Here is a 17,355-nt window from a genome sequence, read left to right as displayed (position 1 = left end):
CATTTTCTTTGAAGTCAAGCTTGGTACTGCCTTCTCTGCACTTTCATTCTCATCTGTATTCCTCTTAGCATTTTCAAAATTGTGATTGTCCTTTCGATCTTTCCCCCCATTCCTGTGGTGAGGTTTCTGAATAAGGAGGCAAGTATATAGGAATCTGTCAGCGCACTCACTTAGCTAAGCACGTGTCCATTCACTAGAATTGTTACCACTCACTGGAGCAGTGCACTGTAAATCCCAGAGCCGGTGATTAAAATACCAAATTGCCTAATTCTACATAAACCTCCAATTCAGATTAAAAGAATAATCACACCAGGTATTTTTCCCATTAGTTAGAAAATAACTATTTGTTGTAATCGAGTTCTTTTTAACCAATGGCAAAAGAAACTTAAATTGCGAACATATATGTATGTCCTACAACTTAAACTCCATCCCTTCTTAAAATGTGTATGTACAAAAACATATAGGTAAAGAGATGAGACAAAAATACTATGGGCGGACTAAATGAAAATCAGGGAAACACGGTTCAATAGCACCAGTTCAGACTGCAGGTGTCGAAGAGTCATTTCCCTTCAATTTCTTCTGACTGTTTGCTGATGACAACTGCTGTGGCTGCACTAATTCTTACATTTATGTTGAGAAGTTTCCCAATCATGCTGTCTGAAGGGATTTTCCCTTTCTCCTTTTGACAGAGAATTTGCAAAGAGAGCAGCTTGCAGAGGAATGGTTTTGGAGCATCACTGGACCTTGGGAATAGAATAGTTATTCATTGTCACTTGTATTTAGGAAAATAGTGAAAAGTGTTTAAGTCACCATACTCTGGTGCCATTTTAATTACATAACATGACAAGGTGTACAATGTCACTGACACATCTTAGGTACAAAGTACCCAGGTGTAAATCTTAGGTACAAAAAATGGAGAAAGAAATAATTAAGTCAAAGTCCATCTTTTGTTCCCTTCACGTCTCCCGGGTTTCTGAAGGGGCTCCCAAGTCAAAACCACTGCTGAGGCCTCCATAGCAAGAGGAAGGGCCCAGAGCCACAACATGTAGCTGCTACTGCAAGGATTCCCAGCTGGATACACCGCGCAGGAGCTGCTCAAAGCTGCCGCATCACCGCCATCGTGAGATGGAACAGACCAGATCCACCGCTGCTGTAGCCTCTACTGAAGCTACCGTAGCTAGGTGGAATGGATGGAACCACCACATTGCTGACACCACAGCAGCCCCTTGCCTCCACCTTCAGCCGCTGTAGCAGCAGAAAGAAGATAAGGTAAAGTTTGATGTGAAAGATAAATGAAGAAATTGAAGAAAAGAAAGAAGGCTGCAGCTGGACTGATGATTGGGAGCAGATGGGCTCAGAAGTCTGAACATTCCCTGTTTGCCACCATTCTTAAAACAAATGGGGGATCTTCTTTTAGAATAGAATTGGGTTAATTGACACAGGCAGTCAAGTTACATGGAACAGGAGTACAATGAAAGGCGTACAATGTCACCAACACATGTTAGGTACAAATTACCTAGGTACAAATCTTAGGTACAAAAATGGAGAAAATAAAGAAAAAGTTGCTCTACATTATTGATATATGTTGTATAAGTTAGGAAAATAAGAATAAAGCTAAAAGATAGACATTACAGACTTTCTATAACTTCTTCCTACAGAAGGGGGTGAAAGATAGATGGATGTTTTTTCTTTACAGGCTATTTTCCACACAAAAGCTAGGAACCAGTCAGGAGGTTGTTACTATGCTGAGTCCACAACAGCTGGAGCCAATTGAAAAACCAATCAAAAGACTGTTTCTGGCTAGAATTGCTCTGAACACACTCTGGTGATGCTGTTAATCTAGAATTCACTGTCTGACTGGTTCAATGAGGCAAGATTGTACATACAAATAAACTCCAGGAACTTGATTTTAGAACTGCAGGTATCTGTTTATATGGTTTCCTTGGTTTAAAATGGTTTCTTTTCCCATTTTCTTTAGTCCTCAGTCCCAAAAAGAAAGCAGTCAGTACGGGATGAATCCATGACCTGCATAAACTAACACTCCAACATGTGTGCAGTTCTGGAATCCCTAATATGGCAGGGATGTGTTAGCACTGGAGAGAGTGCAGTGGAGATTTACCAGGATGTTGCCTGGGCTGGAGAGTTTCAGTTATGAAGAGAGAGTGGCAGACTGGGGCTGTTCTCCTGACTGCAGAGGAGAGAGAGGGGGTACACAGGAAGAAACTTCAATGACCAGGGGCATAGATTTAAGGTCAGGGGCAGACGTATGAAAGAGACATGAGGGAAAGGGTTTTCACCCAGAAGGTGGTGGGAATCTCGAACTCACTGCTTGTAAGGCTGGTAGAAGCGGAAACCCACATAACGTTTGAGAAGTATTTAGATGGTGCATTGGCGGTGCCGAGACACGTGAGGTTCTGGTCCAAATCTTAGCAAGCGGGCTTAGAATATTTAGGTTATTGTTTTTTACTAGCACAGATGTAATGGGCCAAAGGGCCTTTTTCTGTGCTGTAGATCTCTGTGATTACATTTGCCTTGTATGTAAAGAATTTCTTCTTCCCTGTCCTGTTTACAAGCCTTCATGTTCTATGCATTTGTCTCCAGAGAGAGCAAGGAGCGATCTCTCAACTGATTTTCCTGACAGTGCCATTGATTAGCTGGCTGCCTGGGATGTGGACATGATCTCCAGATCAGTTACCATTTCGTTTGGCTTCCTTACTTTAGCAGCCCCAGTAATGTGCAGTTTGTTCTAAATGAAAGCTTCATACTGCTGAATAACTCAGTAATCATCGCTACCAGCACAGAAAACACAGTGATTGGAAGCTTTAAGAGTTTGTTAAAACTATACATTGTTCCTTTTCTTTTCAAATGCCAGTGGAGTCTCCTAATATTGAACCATAATTGCCTGCACAATAGAGAGGCTCCTGCTTACAGCCTGTTTAGCAGTCTGCTCACAGTCTGTGTTAGGCAGGGAAGTGCAAGCCCCTGCCTGTGTCAACAATTTGCAAAGAAAATCCCATCTTACCATCTTGGTTCATCTTTCCCTTCTTACCAGTTAGCTGCTGTGACTAATATCTCATATACAGTAATGAAGGCAGGTTGGATTCAGCTAGGACTCTAACTACTACTTGTCAACAGGATAATGATCTCTAAGGATCAGCACCACAAGCCACCCACTCACCATAGAGCTGCCAGTCTGAGGCTAGATTTTTATTTGAGGCTCATTTACTCACAGTACACATGCACCCAGTGGGACCGAAAGGAGCAAAAATGCAGCAAACGGATCAGATGCACTGAAGCCCCATGGTGCAATCACAAAGGGGACTGACTGCATTTGTCGTAGCGCAGGTTTTAAGAGACCGTGGAATTTACTGAAAATCCACTGCATTTTTTTCATCGATGTTCATAAGACTTAGTGCCTCAGTGGTTGTTGTAGAGAAATGCAATCTGTGGGTGGCAGCTCAGACAAATCTTCAACTCTGCAGGGAAGTGTGCTCAAACCTTTATTGACAGTACTGATTGGCAATACAAGAAACATCTTTTCCACCTCTTCCAGCTTTCTCATACAATCGCCGCAGGGTGGAAGCAGCCCATTTCAGCCCATTGTACCCACACTGATCTTCCAAAGAGCATCCTACCCCCAAATCCTGTCCCTGTAACCCTGGATTACCCATGGCTAATCTACCTAGCCTGGACACTGTGGGCATTTTAGCACAGCCAATCCACCCTAACCTGCACATCTTTTGAACTGTGGGAGGAAACCGGAGCACCTGGAGGAAACGCACGCAGACACAGGGAAGAATGTGCAAACTCCACACAGAAGACCACCCAAGTGTGTAATTGAACCTGGGTCCCTGGCTGTGAGGCAATGGTGCTAACCACTGAGCTACCGTGATGCGTCAATTTTTATATTAGCCCTGGGATTTCCAGGCAATGCCAACTTTACTTTGGAAACATTGGATGGTTAATCTGTGGACTCATTGCTACAGAGGCCTAGGGAGGTCAATTCATCGCATGTATTTAAGATAGAGATAGATAGGTTCTAGATTGGTAAGGGGGTCAAGCATTATGTAGAGAAGGCATGAGAATTGGATGGAGGAACATATCAGCCATGATCGAATGGTAGAGCAGACTCAAATGAGCTGAATGGCCTAATTCTGTTGCTATGTCTTATGGTGTCTCTTACAGCTTTTCCTGACTTTAGGCATAGCCTGGTATTTAAAAACTGTTGTATATCTACATCAAAAAGCATCCCTCAGTAATTAGGATCTGATTGACTTAAGAATGTGCCTACATGGACCACCCAGAAAGCTTTGTCTGAACAATGGCCATCAGACTAAGATACACTGAGCTTTTCTACACCGTCAAGCTGTCACAACTATGTTATAGATGCCATACTGTGCTTGAACAGCACCCTCGGAGATCTGTCAAAGCAATAAGAGAAAAATAATTAACAGCCCAGGCATTAAACAACGGGGGTTAGAGACTTTTCCTTCAGTGGATTGTCATCTGAAGGTTGACCAGTTGGAAATGATTAAAACGGTGGAAAAGATCAATGAGCTTCAAGTTTCCACTTTAGTGGTTTGTAAGCTGAAAGCTGCTGAGCATGGAGAATTTGTCCTTACAACCCTCGTGGTTCGTCTACATAAAGGCCACTGCACTTCAAAAGCAACTTATTGACTGTAAAAGGTTTTGCCAAACTCTGAAAATGTCTGAGGCTCTTAAAATAAATATAATGTTATTTTATACTGATAAATTAGGAGATTTATCAATGGATCAGCTTTTTTCCTGGCCAAATCCTCAATTAATTGTTATTTTTTCCCTGTAAATTGCAGAGCGGGATTCTCTCATAAATGTGACAAGTCTAGGTTGATTGATTGATGACTAAACTCAACATTGAATAACATGAGCCATGTACTCAATGTTATTAACTCTGCAGATAATGTCTTAGGAAATATGAATGAGGTCACTGCAGTGATTGGAACGAGGTCAGCCACTGGACCTCACAGAATATGAGTTCCCTGATTGGGATTTTTAATCTGGTCCAATCGGGGAGCCCTGGCTGACAGATAGAAAGAAGAGTGTCAGAGATTCCTGGCACTGAGAGCTGGCTCTGAAGAAGTTGTACCAGTGTCTGGACTTTCCATGTGTAAATAAAGGGTGACTTGGTAATGGGGTACCTGTAGAGTTATTTCAGTGGTGATGAGAGTGGTGTTAATGATGTAATTAAGCAAAAGCACGTACTAGCTGAAGCCCAGCTGGACTTCAAACAAGCACTACAACTGGTCTGGTCATTGGAAAATGCAGCAGGTGGAGCATATGAGTTACAGGGTATTCTGATAGAAGTAGACTCCTTAGCCAGCCCAGCTGAGATTGAGGAACTCCACTTGCGTGCAGGCAGTTGCATATCTTCAATCAGGATATACCCTGATCAGAGGGACAGCAAAACCCCAGCCACAAAGCCAAACGTCGGCCGAATGGTTGACATTTACTTCAGGATCTGGGCTGGAAAGCCATTGTAGTTGTTGCCAGTATGCAGATTCAAGAAAGCAAGAGTCCCCCTAAGCCTAAATTGAGTAAATTAAGGTCAGTACCCAGGAGAGAGCATACCCTGGAAAGCTGACCTGCATCTGATTTGGAACATTCAGATTGCTCGGCAACATCCAAATCAGAACCAATCAGAATAAATATCTGGTTAAACAGTCACCCGTCTCAAATGGAGGTCAATGCCAGTGCGGTTACATTAGCGAATATAGAACCAGTTTTTAAAAAAATTCCATCTGGAGTCCAACCCTTCTGTTTGCCTAAGACCTTGGCCAGGCTGAGAACCTAGACGGGGGAACTTTTACAGGTTTAAGTGTACATCTTTGGTTCCAGTCACTTATAAGAAGTAACTGGTTCAGTTGCTACTGATTGTAGTGAAAGTCTCAGAACCAAGCTTGATGGGGCAAAATTGGTTGAAAAATATCCACCTAGATTGGCTCAACAGTTTATAATTAGAAAATGGCTGCCTGGGTGAAGTCCTAATTAAATAGCTGGAAGCCTTCCAGGAAGGACTAGGGACTATCAAAGTAACCAAGGCCGTGTTGATTAGGAAGCAATTCCTCCATTCTGTAAGGCCTGTCCGGTGCTATTTGCCTATGTGCAAAAGTGGAGGCAGAAATCAGAAAGTTGGAAAGCGAAGGAATCATCAAACCAGTCCAGCTTGTGGAAAGGGCAGAACCGATCGTACTAATTGTGAAGCCGAACAGGTCATTAACCTCTGTGGTGATTTTAAACAAATGGAGAACCACTATTCACAGCTGGATAAATACCCAATCCCTTGGATAGAGGATCTGTACGCAAAGCTGGCGAGGGCTGACCTTCACAGAGCTGGACATGAGCCTTACATACTTGCAATTGCGGTTGGGGGGGATGGGGGATTCTATCTGTTAAGACCGGCTTTATTCAGCTAGAGTTGAGTAGAAATGCAGATTGATTTGTAGAAAGCTAGTATTTATAATTTACAGAAATCAAGATCCATCCTGCAGGGTGTTACCAAATTTGCAATGAGGTAAATGGAGAACTAGAGATGTCAGTGGAGTTCAAAAGGGTGCAAGCAGTTTGATAGCACAGGTATTGGAGGGATTTTCTGCTGCTTTTTGCTTTCTCCGAAGTACAATCTCTGTGTATTGGATTGATGAGGCTATCAGCAGTGTGCTAGGGGGCCAAAAAGTGAAATGAAGATTCACTGAAATTGATCCATGGAAAAGACTTAATGACCTCTTTTGCCATTTGTGGGCATTTTTATGATTGTACTCCATCCTGTAACTCACATCAGTGGCCTACTATTAATACATGGCAGCACTTTAGAACAGAGAGCAAAAATATTCTTTTCCCATAGGGTTGTCAGGCACCAAAGTCAATGATTGGACCACAGACCACATCATTTAAGAATAGTTTAATAGTTTAAGTAGGTACTTGAAGGGAAACAGTATAAACCAAATGAGATAAAGGGAAAGGATAGACAAACAGGATTAAGGCTACAGCTGGTGCAGAGAATAAATATGAAAAAACAGACAGATAACTCCAACAGCTTGTTGTCTGGTATAATTTCTGTTACATTCTATGAAATAAGATTCCAGTCATAGCGCTGTACAGCACTGAAACAGATTGTTTGGTCCAACTCGTCCATGCCAACCAGATATCCTAAATAAATCTAGTTCCATTTTCCAGCATTTGGCCCATTTCCCTCTAAGCCCTTCTTATTCATATACCCATCCAGATGCCTTTTAAATGTTATATTTGTACCAGCCTCCTCCACTTCCTCTGGCAGTTAATTTCACACATGTGCCACCCTTTGACGGGAAATTGTTACCCCTTAGGTCCCTTTTAAATCTTTCCCCTCTTACCTTAAACCCATGCCCTCTAGTTTTGGAATCCCCCACCCTGGGGAAAAGACCTTGGCTATTTATCCTATCCATGCCCCTCTTGATTTTATAAACCACTGTAAGGTCACCCCCAGCCTCCGATACTCCAGGAAAAACAGCCCCAGCCTATTCAGCCTCTTCCTATAGCTCAAATCCTTTAACCTAGGCACAGGGTGGCACGGTGGCTCAGTGGTTAGCACTACAGCCTCACAGCACCAGGGACCCAGGTTCAATCCCAGCCTCGGGTAACTGTCTGTGCGGAGTTTGCACATTCTTCCTGTGTCAGTGTGGGTTTCCTCCGGGTGCTCTGGTTTCCTCCCACAGTCCAAAGATGGGCAGGCTAGGTACATCAGCCATGCTAAATTGCCTGTGCTGTTCAGGGGTGTGGGGGTTATAGGGGGATGGGTCTGGGTGGGATGCTGCAAGGGTCGGTGTGGACTTGTTGGGCTGAAGAGCCTGTTTCCACGCTGTAGAGAATCTAATCTTAGCAACATCCATGTCAATCTTTTCTGAACCCTTTCAAGTTTCACAACATCCTCCCTATAGCAGGGACACCAGAATTGCACACAGTATTCCAAAAGTGGCCTAACCAATGTCCTGTACAGCTGCAACACGACCTCCCAACTCCTATACTTAATGCACTGACCAATAAAGGCAAGCATATCAAATGTTGCCTTCACTATCCTGTCTACCTGTGACTCTACTGTCAAGGAACTATGATCCTGCACTCCAGGATCTGTTTGCTCAGCAACACTCCCCAGGACCTTCCCATTAAGTATGTAAGTGCTGCCCTGATTTGCCTTTCCAAAATGCAACACCTCACATTATCTCAATTAAACTCCATCTACCACTCCTTGGCCCATTGGCCCATCTGATCAAGATCACATTGTACTCTGAGGTAACCCTCTTTGTTGTCCATCACACTCCAATTTTGGTGTCGCCTGCAAGCTTACAAACCATACTTCCTATGTTCACATCCAAATCATTTATATAAATGACAAGAAGCAGTGGATCCAGCACCAATCATTGTGGCACACTGCTGGTCACAGGCCTGTAGAGAGAAAAGCAACCCTCCACAACCACCCTCTGTCTTCTTCCCTCAAGCCAGGTAGGCATCCACATGGCTAGTTCTCCCTGTATTCCCTGTGATCTAACCTTGCTAACCAGTCTACTGGTGTGTTTGGTTGCAGACGTTTTGTCACCCTGCTGGTAATATCATCAGTGCACCTCTGGCGAAGTGTTAATATTCTGCCTCGTTTGTTATTTATATGTTTCGGTTTGCTGGGGTGGTTGGCATTATTTCTGATTCTGTTCTTCAGTGGTTTGTATATCGGGTCCAGTTCAATGCATTTGTTGATGGAGTTCTGGCTGGAATGCCAGGCCTCCAGGAATTCCCTGGCATGTCTCTGTTTGGCTTGTGCTATTATGGATGTGTTGTCCCAGTCAAATTTGTGTCCTTTCTCAGTGTGTATTGGGGCCAGTGAGAATTGGTCGTGTTTCTTGGTGCCTCTTCGTGTATCCTTGTTGTCGATTTTCTTCCAGTTTGGTCTGTGTAGTGTTTCTCACGGTCCTTGCATGGTATTATGTTAGTTTTATTGGTTGTGGATATGGGATCCTTTACATTTGGCAGTAACTCACAAACCAACAATCACTCTGCGAAAGCTGAGTTCTGACAAACGTAAAGGATCCCATACCCACAACCAATAAAATTAATGTAACATACAAAATACCATGCACGAACTGTGAGAAACATTACATAGACCAAACTGGAAGAAAACTGGCAAACACTAACTAACCACCGAGAGACACAACCAATTCTCACTGGTCTCAATACACAGGGAATAAGGACAGAATTTGACTGGGACAACACATCCATAATAGCACGAGCCAAACAGAGACATGCCAGGGAATTCCTGGAGGCCTGGCATTCCAACCAGAACTCCATCAAGAAATGCATTGAACTGGACCTGACATACAAACCACTGGAAAACAGAACAGGAAGTGATGCCAACCACCCCAGCAAACCAAGGCATATAAATAACAAGTGGAACAGAATACCAACGCTTCACCAGAGATGCACCGACGATGTTACCCAACAGGGTGACAAAACGTCTACAACCAAACACACCGGCTCGGCGATTAAGTCTGCAACCTCACCCACAACCCGAGCTACAAATCTTCTCTAAATCTTTAAACCAGTCTGCCGTGACAAACCCTGCTGAACGCCTTACTGAAGTCCATATAAATCACATCCACTGCTGTGCCCTCATCAATCCCCTTTGTCAGGTCTTCAAAAAAACTCAGCCCAGTTAGTGAGACACAATTTCCCACGCACAAAGCCATATTGACTATCCCTAATCAGCCCTTTCCTTTCTGAATACATGTAATTCCCCTTCCTCAGGATTCCCTCCAACAACTTGCCCAACACTGATGTCAGGCTCACCAGCCTATAGTTTCCTGGCTTTTCCTTACCACCTTTCTGAAATAATCACACCACATTGGCCAACCTCAAGTCTTCCAGCACCTCACCTGTAGCTATTGATGACGCAAATATCTCAGCAAAGGGCCCAACAATCACATCCCAATCTTCCCGCAGAGTTCTAGGGTACACCTGATCAGGTCCCAGGGATTTATCCACCTTTATATGTTTTAAGACACTTAGCACCTCCTGCTCTGTAATATGGACATTTTTCGAGATGTCGCTATTTATTTCTGCAAGTTCTCTAGTTTCTATGTCCTTCTCCACAGTCAACACTCACTTAATATCTCCCCCATCTCTTGTTGTTCCATACGTAGATGCCTTGCTGATCTTTAAGGGGCCCTATTCTCACCCTGTTACCATTTAGTCCTTAATTTATTTGTAGAATCCCTTTGGATTCTCCTTAACTGTATTTGCCAAAGCTCTCTTATGTCCCGTTATTGCCCTCCTGATTTCCCTCTTAAGTATATTATTACCACCTTTATACCCTTCTAGGGATTCACTCGATCTCTGCTGTCTATACCTGACATATGCTTCCTTCTTATTGTTGGCGAAAACCTTAGTATCTGTAGTTATCCAGCATTCCCTACTCCTACTAGCCTTGCCCTTCATGCTAACAGGAACAAACTGTCTCTCTCGACTCTCGTTAGCTCATTTTTGAAGGCTTCCCATTTTCTGGCTGTCCCTTTACCTGCAAACATCTGCCCCAATCAACGTTTGAAATTTCTTCCCAAAATAGGCCTTCCTCCAATCTAGAACTTTAAGCTTTGGATCCAGTCTATCCTTTTCCATCACTATTTTAAAACTAATAGAATAATGGTCATAGGCTCCAACGTGCTGCCCCACTGACCTCTCAGTCACCTGCCCTGCCTTATTTCCCACGAGTAGATCAAGTTTTGCACTTTCTGTAGTGGGTACATCCATGTAGCGAATCAGAAATTTTTCTTGCACAGACTTCACAAATTCCTCTTTATCCAAGCCCTTAATACCATGGCAGTCCCAGAGTATGTTTGGAAAGTTAAAATCCACCTGTAACTAACTCATGGCTATCCATTTTTTATAAATGAGATGAAATGTTTTCATCAATAACTTACTAGCATGTATCCATTGTTCTATGTATAAACCATCCAAACCCCTCCATTAGATTGCAAGTCTGTAGCTCAATTCTGGGTATCCATTATTCTGTACATAAACCATTTGAACCCAACAACTGAATTCCAGCCTGCATGTCACCCTAGGGTATCCATTATTCTACACATAAACAATGTGAATTGCTGGGTTGGATTCAAGCCTGTAGCTCACTCCTGGGTATCCATTACACTATATATAAACCCTGCTGCCAGGTATCCAAATTTCAGTTAATGAGCTGGGTAACTATGATGCTGAATAACTACATGTCAGGGGTCTGACTGCTCGTTACTGTAACTGTATTTGTAGGGATGCACTGAAGCGGTGACCAGTGCCTGGCAGTCCTACTGAACTTACAGTCTGACATTCCTGTTTTAGGACTAGCTGGGAGAGGCAATCAAAAGATATATTTCTTCACCTTATAGTTCTTTGGTTAATTGCCAACAATGTTTCTGTTATTACGATGGAAACCGAAAGGAGAGTTTAATAATTCCATTGGGAATTAAATGAGGGTTAACATTGGACATTGAATGGGTGAGATAGTTTGATAAATAGAGGGGCATTTCTTCGTCTTACTGAGCATTCAGTCTGGTTTCTCATCTGCTATGTACTGTTTTTTAATTTCATTGTGACTTTCTTCTTGCCCTGCACCTTCCAGATGCTGCAGCCACAATTCAAACCGCATGACCTGAAGGACGTTTTGTCGAAACTCTTCCTCACTGTGCCCGGAGAGAATCCCTACACCTCGTGGAACCGTTCTCGCTGTCGGCGCTGTGCGGTGGTGGGGAATTCTGGAAACCTCCATCATTCTCACTATGGAGCAGACATCAACTCACATGATTTCATCATGAGGTAAGCTGTGAAGGTGAAGAACATCCCCTGGTAGGAGATCCTTACTAACTATTCTTACAAATTCCTGGTGAAATGTCAGGCATGAGGTAAGGAAATGGCTTAATCTGCGGCAAAATAAAGAAATTGAAATAAAAAGCAAAAATGTTGGAACGCTAGGCAGGTTCGTCAGCATCTGAGAGAGAATAAAACTTTGATTTTTGAATGCAGAACCATTACCTGAATCTCACTTTCTGTCAACTGCTGTATTTTTCAAACAATTTTTTTTCCTTTTATTTTCATATCTCAGTGTATAGGATGAGGAATGGAATAAGAAAAAACCCACCAGCTCTCCTGGTTTGCCTATACCACCTGGGAGCTAATAGGATACAGCAGTAATAATTGAGTTATTGATTAATCACAGCCAGCAATCTCTAATTATCAGTCTTCAATATGACATCATTATCATACGTTACATCTCAAATTACAGGCATACTGTTTCCCAGAATGTTAATATTATATCTGAAACAAGTCTAATTTTTCTTTGTATGACTCAGTACAAACTGCTCCACCATCTCCATAGTAAGGGATTCTAGTATAGGGCTTACTGACCAACCTGCCACTAAAATATCAGGTCAGATTTTGCTTGCTGGGTTTTCTTGTTTTTACACTTTCAGAGAATTTAAAATCTTTGCCTATTCAGTGTTGGAAGTGTGGACATCTGGGGAACAACAGAACAAGTAGTTTATGTCCTTCATCAACGAGGGTTAGGCATTGAGAAATAGAGAGGGGTCAAAGAAGGAGGGTGAATTTCATGTGAATATGTGAATGATTTCACTCTTAAATCAGGCACAAAAAAATCAATGGGAGAGGGAAGAAAGAGAGAATCTGAGAAACAAGGTGTAGAGCTGGATGAATACAGAAGAAAGATTAGATTAAGAATGAGAGAACAAAGGGACAAAAAAAGTTCAATTCTAAAAGTTGGCATTTTAAAAATCTCCAACAGTTCATAACCTGAAAGAATGAGATTCTACACTTCAAATTGTTCACTTTTTGGACCAAAGAGGTTGCTTGGCAGATATTGACAACCATCATATTGTTTAAAGGGCAACTGTGCTGTTAAATTTGTCTGGCAGGTTTCATTGATGTGCAATGTCCCAATGCAGATGTTCTTGAAAACCATGCGAGAGTTAAAGGTGAGAAGCTATTTTCCCAAAAACTAACAGTGAAGCAGAGTAAAGCATCAAGATACCTGTGTCTATTTGCAATTGTAAGGGTGTTGCTTCCTCATTACAAACATACCCTGTTTGCATGTTAATAAGACAGTCGGACACCATTACTTTTTAAGCAAATTCTAGGCCATGGACCAGTTGTGAATTTTAACCTTCAAGGGTCAACTGTTCTGGACGAGTTGAAACAGCACTCACTACTCCCTTTGAAATCATAGAAAAGCAGTAACCATATCACGTGCGAATGGGATCAAGGGGCTGATTGGCCTCAGCCTGTTTAAATTTGAAGCTTTCCTCTGTTTCACTAGTGAAGAAATGATTCTGTGAAATTCAGTGCTTTTATCCACACAAACATAAGAATTAGGAGCAGAAGTAGACCATTCAGTCCCTGCTATTCAGTAAATCACAGTTGTTCTACTTATATCTTGAATTTTACATTCACATCCACCTTTGATTCCCCTGCCTAACAAAAACTTTCCTACCTCTGTCTAAAACAATATTTCCTGACCCAGTCTCTGCTGCATTGTGAGAAAGGCAGCTTCAAAGTAGCACAATCCTCAGAGAAAAAAAACATTTCTCCCCTGCTTTGTTCTGAAAGGATGACCCCTAATTGTGAAACAATGCCCCCTACTCTGCAGTGATCCACAAGGGGAAACATCCTTTCCAGGTCCACTTTTCCAACACTGTTCAGGAACTTATCATTTTCAATCAAGTCACCCCTCACTGTTCTAAACTCCAGTGGAAACAAGGAAAGCAAACAGGAGGCTGGAAAAACACAGCAAACCAGGCATCCTCTGGAAGAAAGGAAAAGTCAACGTTTCAGGTATTATCTTTCTTCAGGACTCTGATTAAACCCCAATGGAAATAAGCCCAGCCCATCCATCTTTCCTTGTAAGACAACCCATTCATTCCACGCATCATTCAAGTCAACCCTCTCTGAGCCACCTCCAAAACATTTACATTCTTACAGTCCCACAATTGCTCTGAATAACTGGAGCATAACATCCTTACATTTATGTTCAATTAATCTCATATTAATGGATAGCATCCCATTAGCCTTTTTAATTTCTTGCTGTACCTGCGCACGGTCTGTGATACATGTGCTGGAATGCCTAGATCCCTCTGCACCTCAAAATTCTGTGCTCATTCTCCGTTTAAACAATGCTGTGTTTACCCAGCCAAAGTGAACTACTTTACATTTTCCCACTTTATACTCCATCTGCCAGATTTTTACCTCCTTACCTGTTTATGTCCAGTTACATAATCCTTTTGCCCTGTTCGCAACATATTTGCCTTCCTGTCGTTGTGTCATCTGCAAATTTAGCCCATTTTGATGCTCTCATTAAATCATTGATTTAACTATAAAATACAGAGGCCTCAGCACAGACCCCTGCAGGACTGCATTCATCACAGCCAATCAGAAGAAGACCCATTTATCTGTTTTCTGCCAGTCAGCCGATACATTATTCATGCTACTACATTTCCCTCCCTCCCCTAACCATACTATGAGTGCCTATTAAAGCTAAGTACAAAATCCCTTTTATACACAGTATCTCATTTCTTCAAAGAATAACTGTAACCTCAATAATGATAGATTGTGACACTGACCCCATCAAGCTGATTGGCCCATAATTTAATGTTTCCTGCCTCCCTCTATTCTTGAATAGTGAGGTTATATTTGCTGCTTTCCTGTCTGACAGAACTTTTCCAGAATCTAACAAATGTTGGAAAATTAACATTAACACAGATACTACCTCATTAGTCAGTTCTTTTAAGATCCTAGGCTGAGGTCCATCAAGTCCCAGAGACCTGTCAGCTCACAGCTCCATCAGTTTGCTTATTATCACTCCCTATAATTTTGCGAAGCTTTCCTTTCCCTTCCACTTCCTAATTTACAGCTATTTCTGGGATCTTTCTTGCATTCTCTATACTCAAGACAGAAGGAAAATATTTGTTCATTTCATCTGCCATTTCTTAATATCCATTATTACCACTCTATTCTCACTCTCTGTAGGATCAGCATTAAATTTACTTATTGTTTTCCTTTTTAAATACCAGTATCATCTGACCTGACTCTCACCTTTGTCCAACAGATGCTTTCCCTTAAATTGGATGGTTTCCTTAATTTAGTCAGTCATAGTTGGTGAGATCTCCACATAGAACTTTGTTTTATAGTAGGAGTGCTCATTCTGAGTATTCTGAAATACGCCCTTGAATGCCTGCCATGGCATCTCGATTCACTGCCTCTTAGCCTAGTGTGTCAGTTCACTTCAGCTTTAATGCCCAAATAGTTGCCCTGTTTAAGTTTAAAATGCAAGTCTTAGGCCCATTCTTCCCCCCTTCAAACTGAGAGTGAAATGTGTAGTAACACTACAGCACTCAAAAGGATGCTGCAGGAGGTTTCCAGTACACTATTTTAAAACGGATGTTGCACCATTAGGGCCCTTTTAAAAAATATGATTAGATCGCTTTGAGGCTTTATTTTCTGCATAAGGAGGGATACGGGGTTTTGGGGATTACACTGTTTTAAGTTCCCGAGAAAGGATTGAAAATTGAAGCAGTTTTATTTTGTTGATCCAGCCCCCTCCCCCATCCCCTAATTGGTTTTAAACTGTATAGGCTGTTACTACAGGTATATCACCTGCAATTATGATTTAGCAAAACAGAAATGAAAACTTACTTTCTAAGAGAGAGTGCTTAAAACACTTATTTCAAAAAATTGAAACCTCTTTTGTATTTGTCGCAACCTCAGGAAGTCCCAGAGCACTTTGTAGCCATTTTTGAACTGTAGGCACTGATATGGGAGAAATAGCAGCCAATTTAACACAGTGAGCTTCAACGCAGTAATGACCATTTAATCCATTTTAATCATGTCGGTGGAGGGATCAATATTGTCCAGAACGCCCAATAGGTGCCACATGACCATTTGTGTCCCCCTGGGAAGGAGACATGTCCTTTTTTTTGCTGTTGGATAGAAAGCCTAATTCAGGCTTAAATACTCCTCTCAAGTGTGTGAACCCAAGATGTGCGTGAAATTTCTGAGCAAAGGGAATTGAAGCGAAATAGCTGCACAAACATTCTGATCCCCTCTAATGATGTCAGGCGTGCAGAGCCTGACTGGCATTGAGGGTTGATTAAAAGGTGGCTGGAGGCACCCTTCTGGTGTTTGGAGAGTGCTTACTTTAAATTTGATTGAAACTCAATGTCATATGTAACTTCTCTGTCATTCTTTTTAAATGTTTTGTGGAGGTGTCGTTTTACTGTTGGTTGTTTGGTTTAGCCTGTGGGTGACTGCCAATGTTTATGAAACATTAAGATTTTTTTCATCTGATGAGGGCATCACTGGCAAGACCAACATATGGGTTCGAGCTCTATATGTTTACTGATGGCTTTCTTCGTGGAGTACCAAGCTTCTAGGAATTCCCGTGCTTGTCTCTGCTTTGCTTGTCCCAGGATCTTGGTGGTGTCCTGGGCAAATTGGTGGTTCTCCTTGTCCATGTCGATGGAGATGAGCGAGTATTGGTCATGTCCTTTTGTAGCCAGTTGATGTTCGTGTACTCTTGTTGTTAATTTCCTTCCTGTTATTCCAATGTAGTCTTTCTCACAGTCTCTGCAGTGAATCTTGTATATGACATTGGACTTGTCCATAGTGGGTAGTGGGTCTTTGATTCAGGTGAGCAGTTGGCGTAGGGTTGATGTGGGTTTGTGTGCTTCTCTGATGCCCAGTGGTTGTGGGAGTCTTGTGGTCAGTTCAGATGTGTTCCTGATGTAGCATGATGAGTGTGTCGGGGTGTGTAGTATCTTCCTGGTGTTGTTCATGTAATAGGCATCTTCTGACCCAGTTTTTTGGGTATCCATTGTCTTTGAATACACGGAAGAGATACTCTTCTTTTTAGCGCAAAGTGTGTTGTTGCCTGTTTAAATAATTTAATAAAATTAAATAATGACATTCCTAGATCATATCATAGAATCCCTACACTGTGGAATTAGGCCCTTTGGCCTGACAAGTCCACACTGACCCTCAGAGCATCCCGCCCAAACCCGTCCCCTTATAACCCAACTAATCTACACATCCTTGAACACTGTGGTGCAATTTAGCATGGCCAGTCCACCTAACCTGCACATCTTTGGATTGTGGGAGGAAACTGGAGCACCATGAAGAAACCCGCGCAGACACAAGGACAATGTGCAAATTCCACACAGACAGTCACCCGAGGGTGAAATCGAACCCCAGTCCCTGGTGCTGTGAGGTAGCAGTGCCAATCACTGAACCACTGTGGGCACC

At 42.3% G+C, this 17,355-nt stretch overlaps 1 protein-coding gene across 11 annotated transcripts in view; it reads left to right on the top strand.

The window, feature by feature from the left end:
• st3gal2 (ST3 beta-galactoside alpha-2,3-sialyltransferase 2) overlaps positions 1-17,355 on the top strand; it is a 297,050-nt gene that overhangs the window by 215,387 nt on the left and 64,308 nt on the right. For all 11 annotated transcript variants that reach the window (XM_059651578.1, XM_048546296.2, XM_048546294.2 and 8 more), the window contains one exon: positions 11,672-11,865. In XM_059651578.1, coding sequence (XP_059507561.1) covers positions 11,672-11,865 — 194 coding nt within the window. The remainder of the gene's footprint in view (positions 1-11,671; positions 11,866-17,355) is intronic.

This window comes from Stegostoma tigrinum, chromosome 16 (genome assembly GCF_030684315.1).
Source record: "Stegostoma tigrinum isolate sSteTig4 chromosome 16, sSteTig4.hap1, whole genome shotgun sequence".
In the NCBI taxonomy this organism is placed as follows: domain Eukaryota; kingdom Metazoa; phylum Chordata; class Chondrichthyes; order Orectolobiformes; family Stegostomatidae; genus Stegostoma; species Stegostoma tigrinum.
This window is presented reverse-complemented; position numbering and strand designations above follow the sequence as displayed.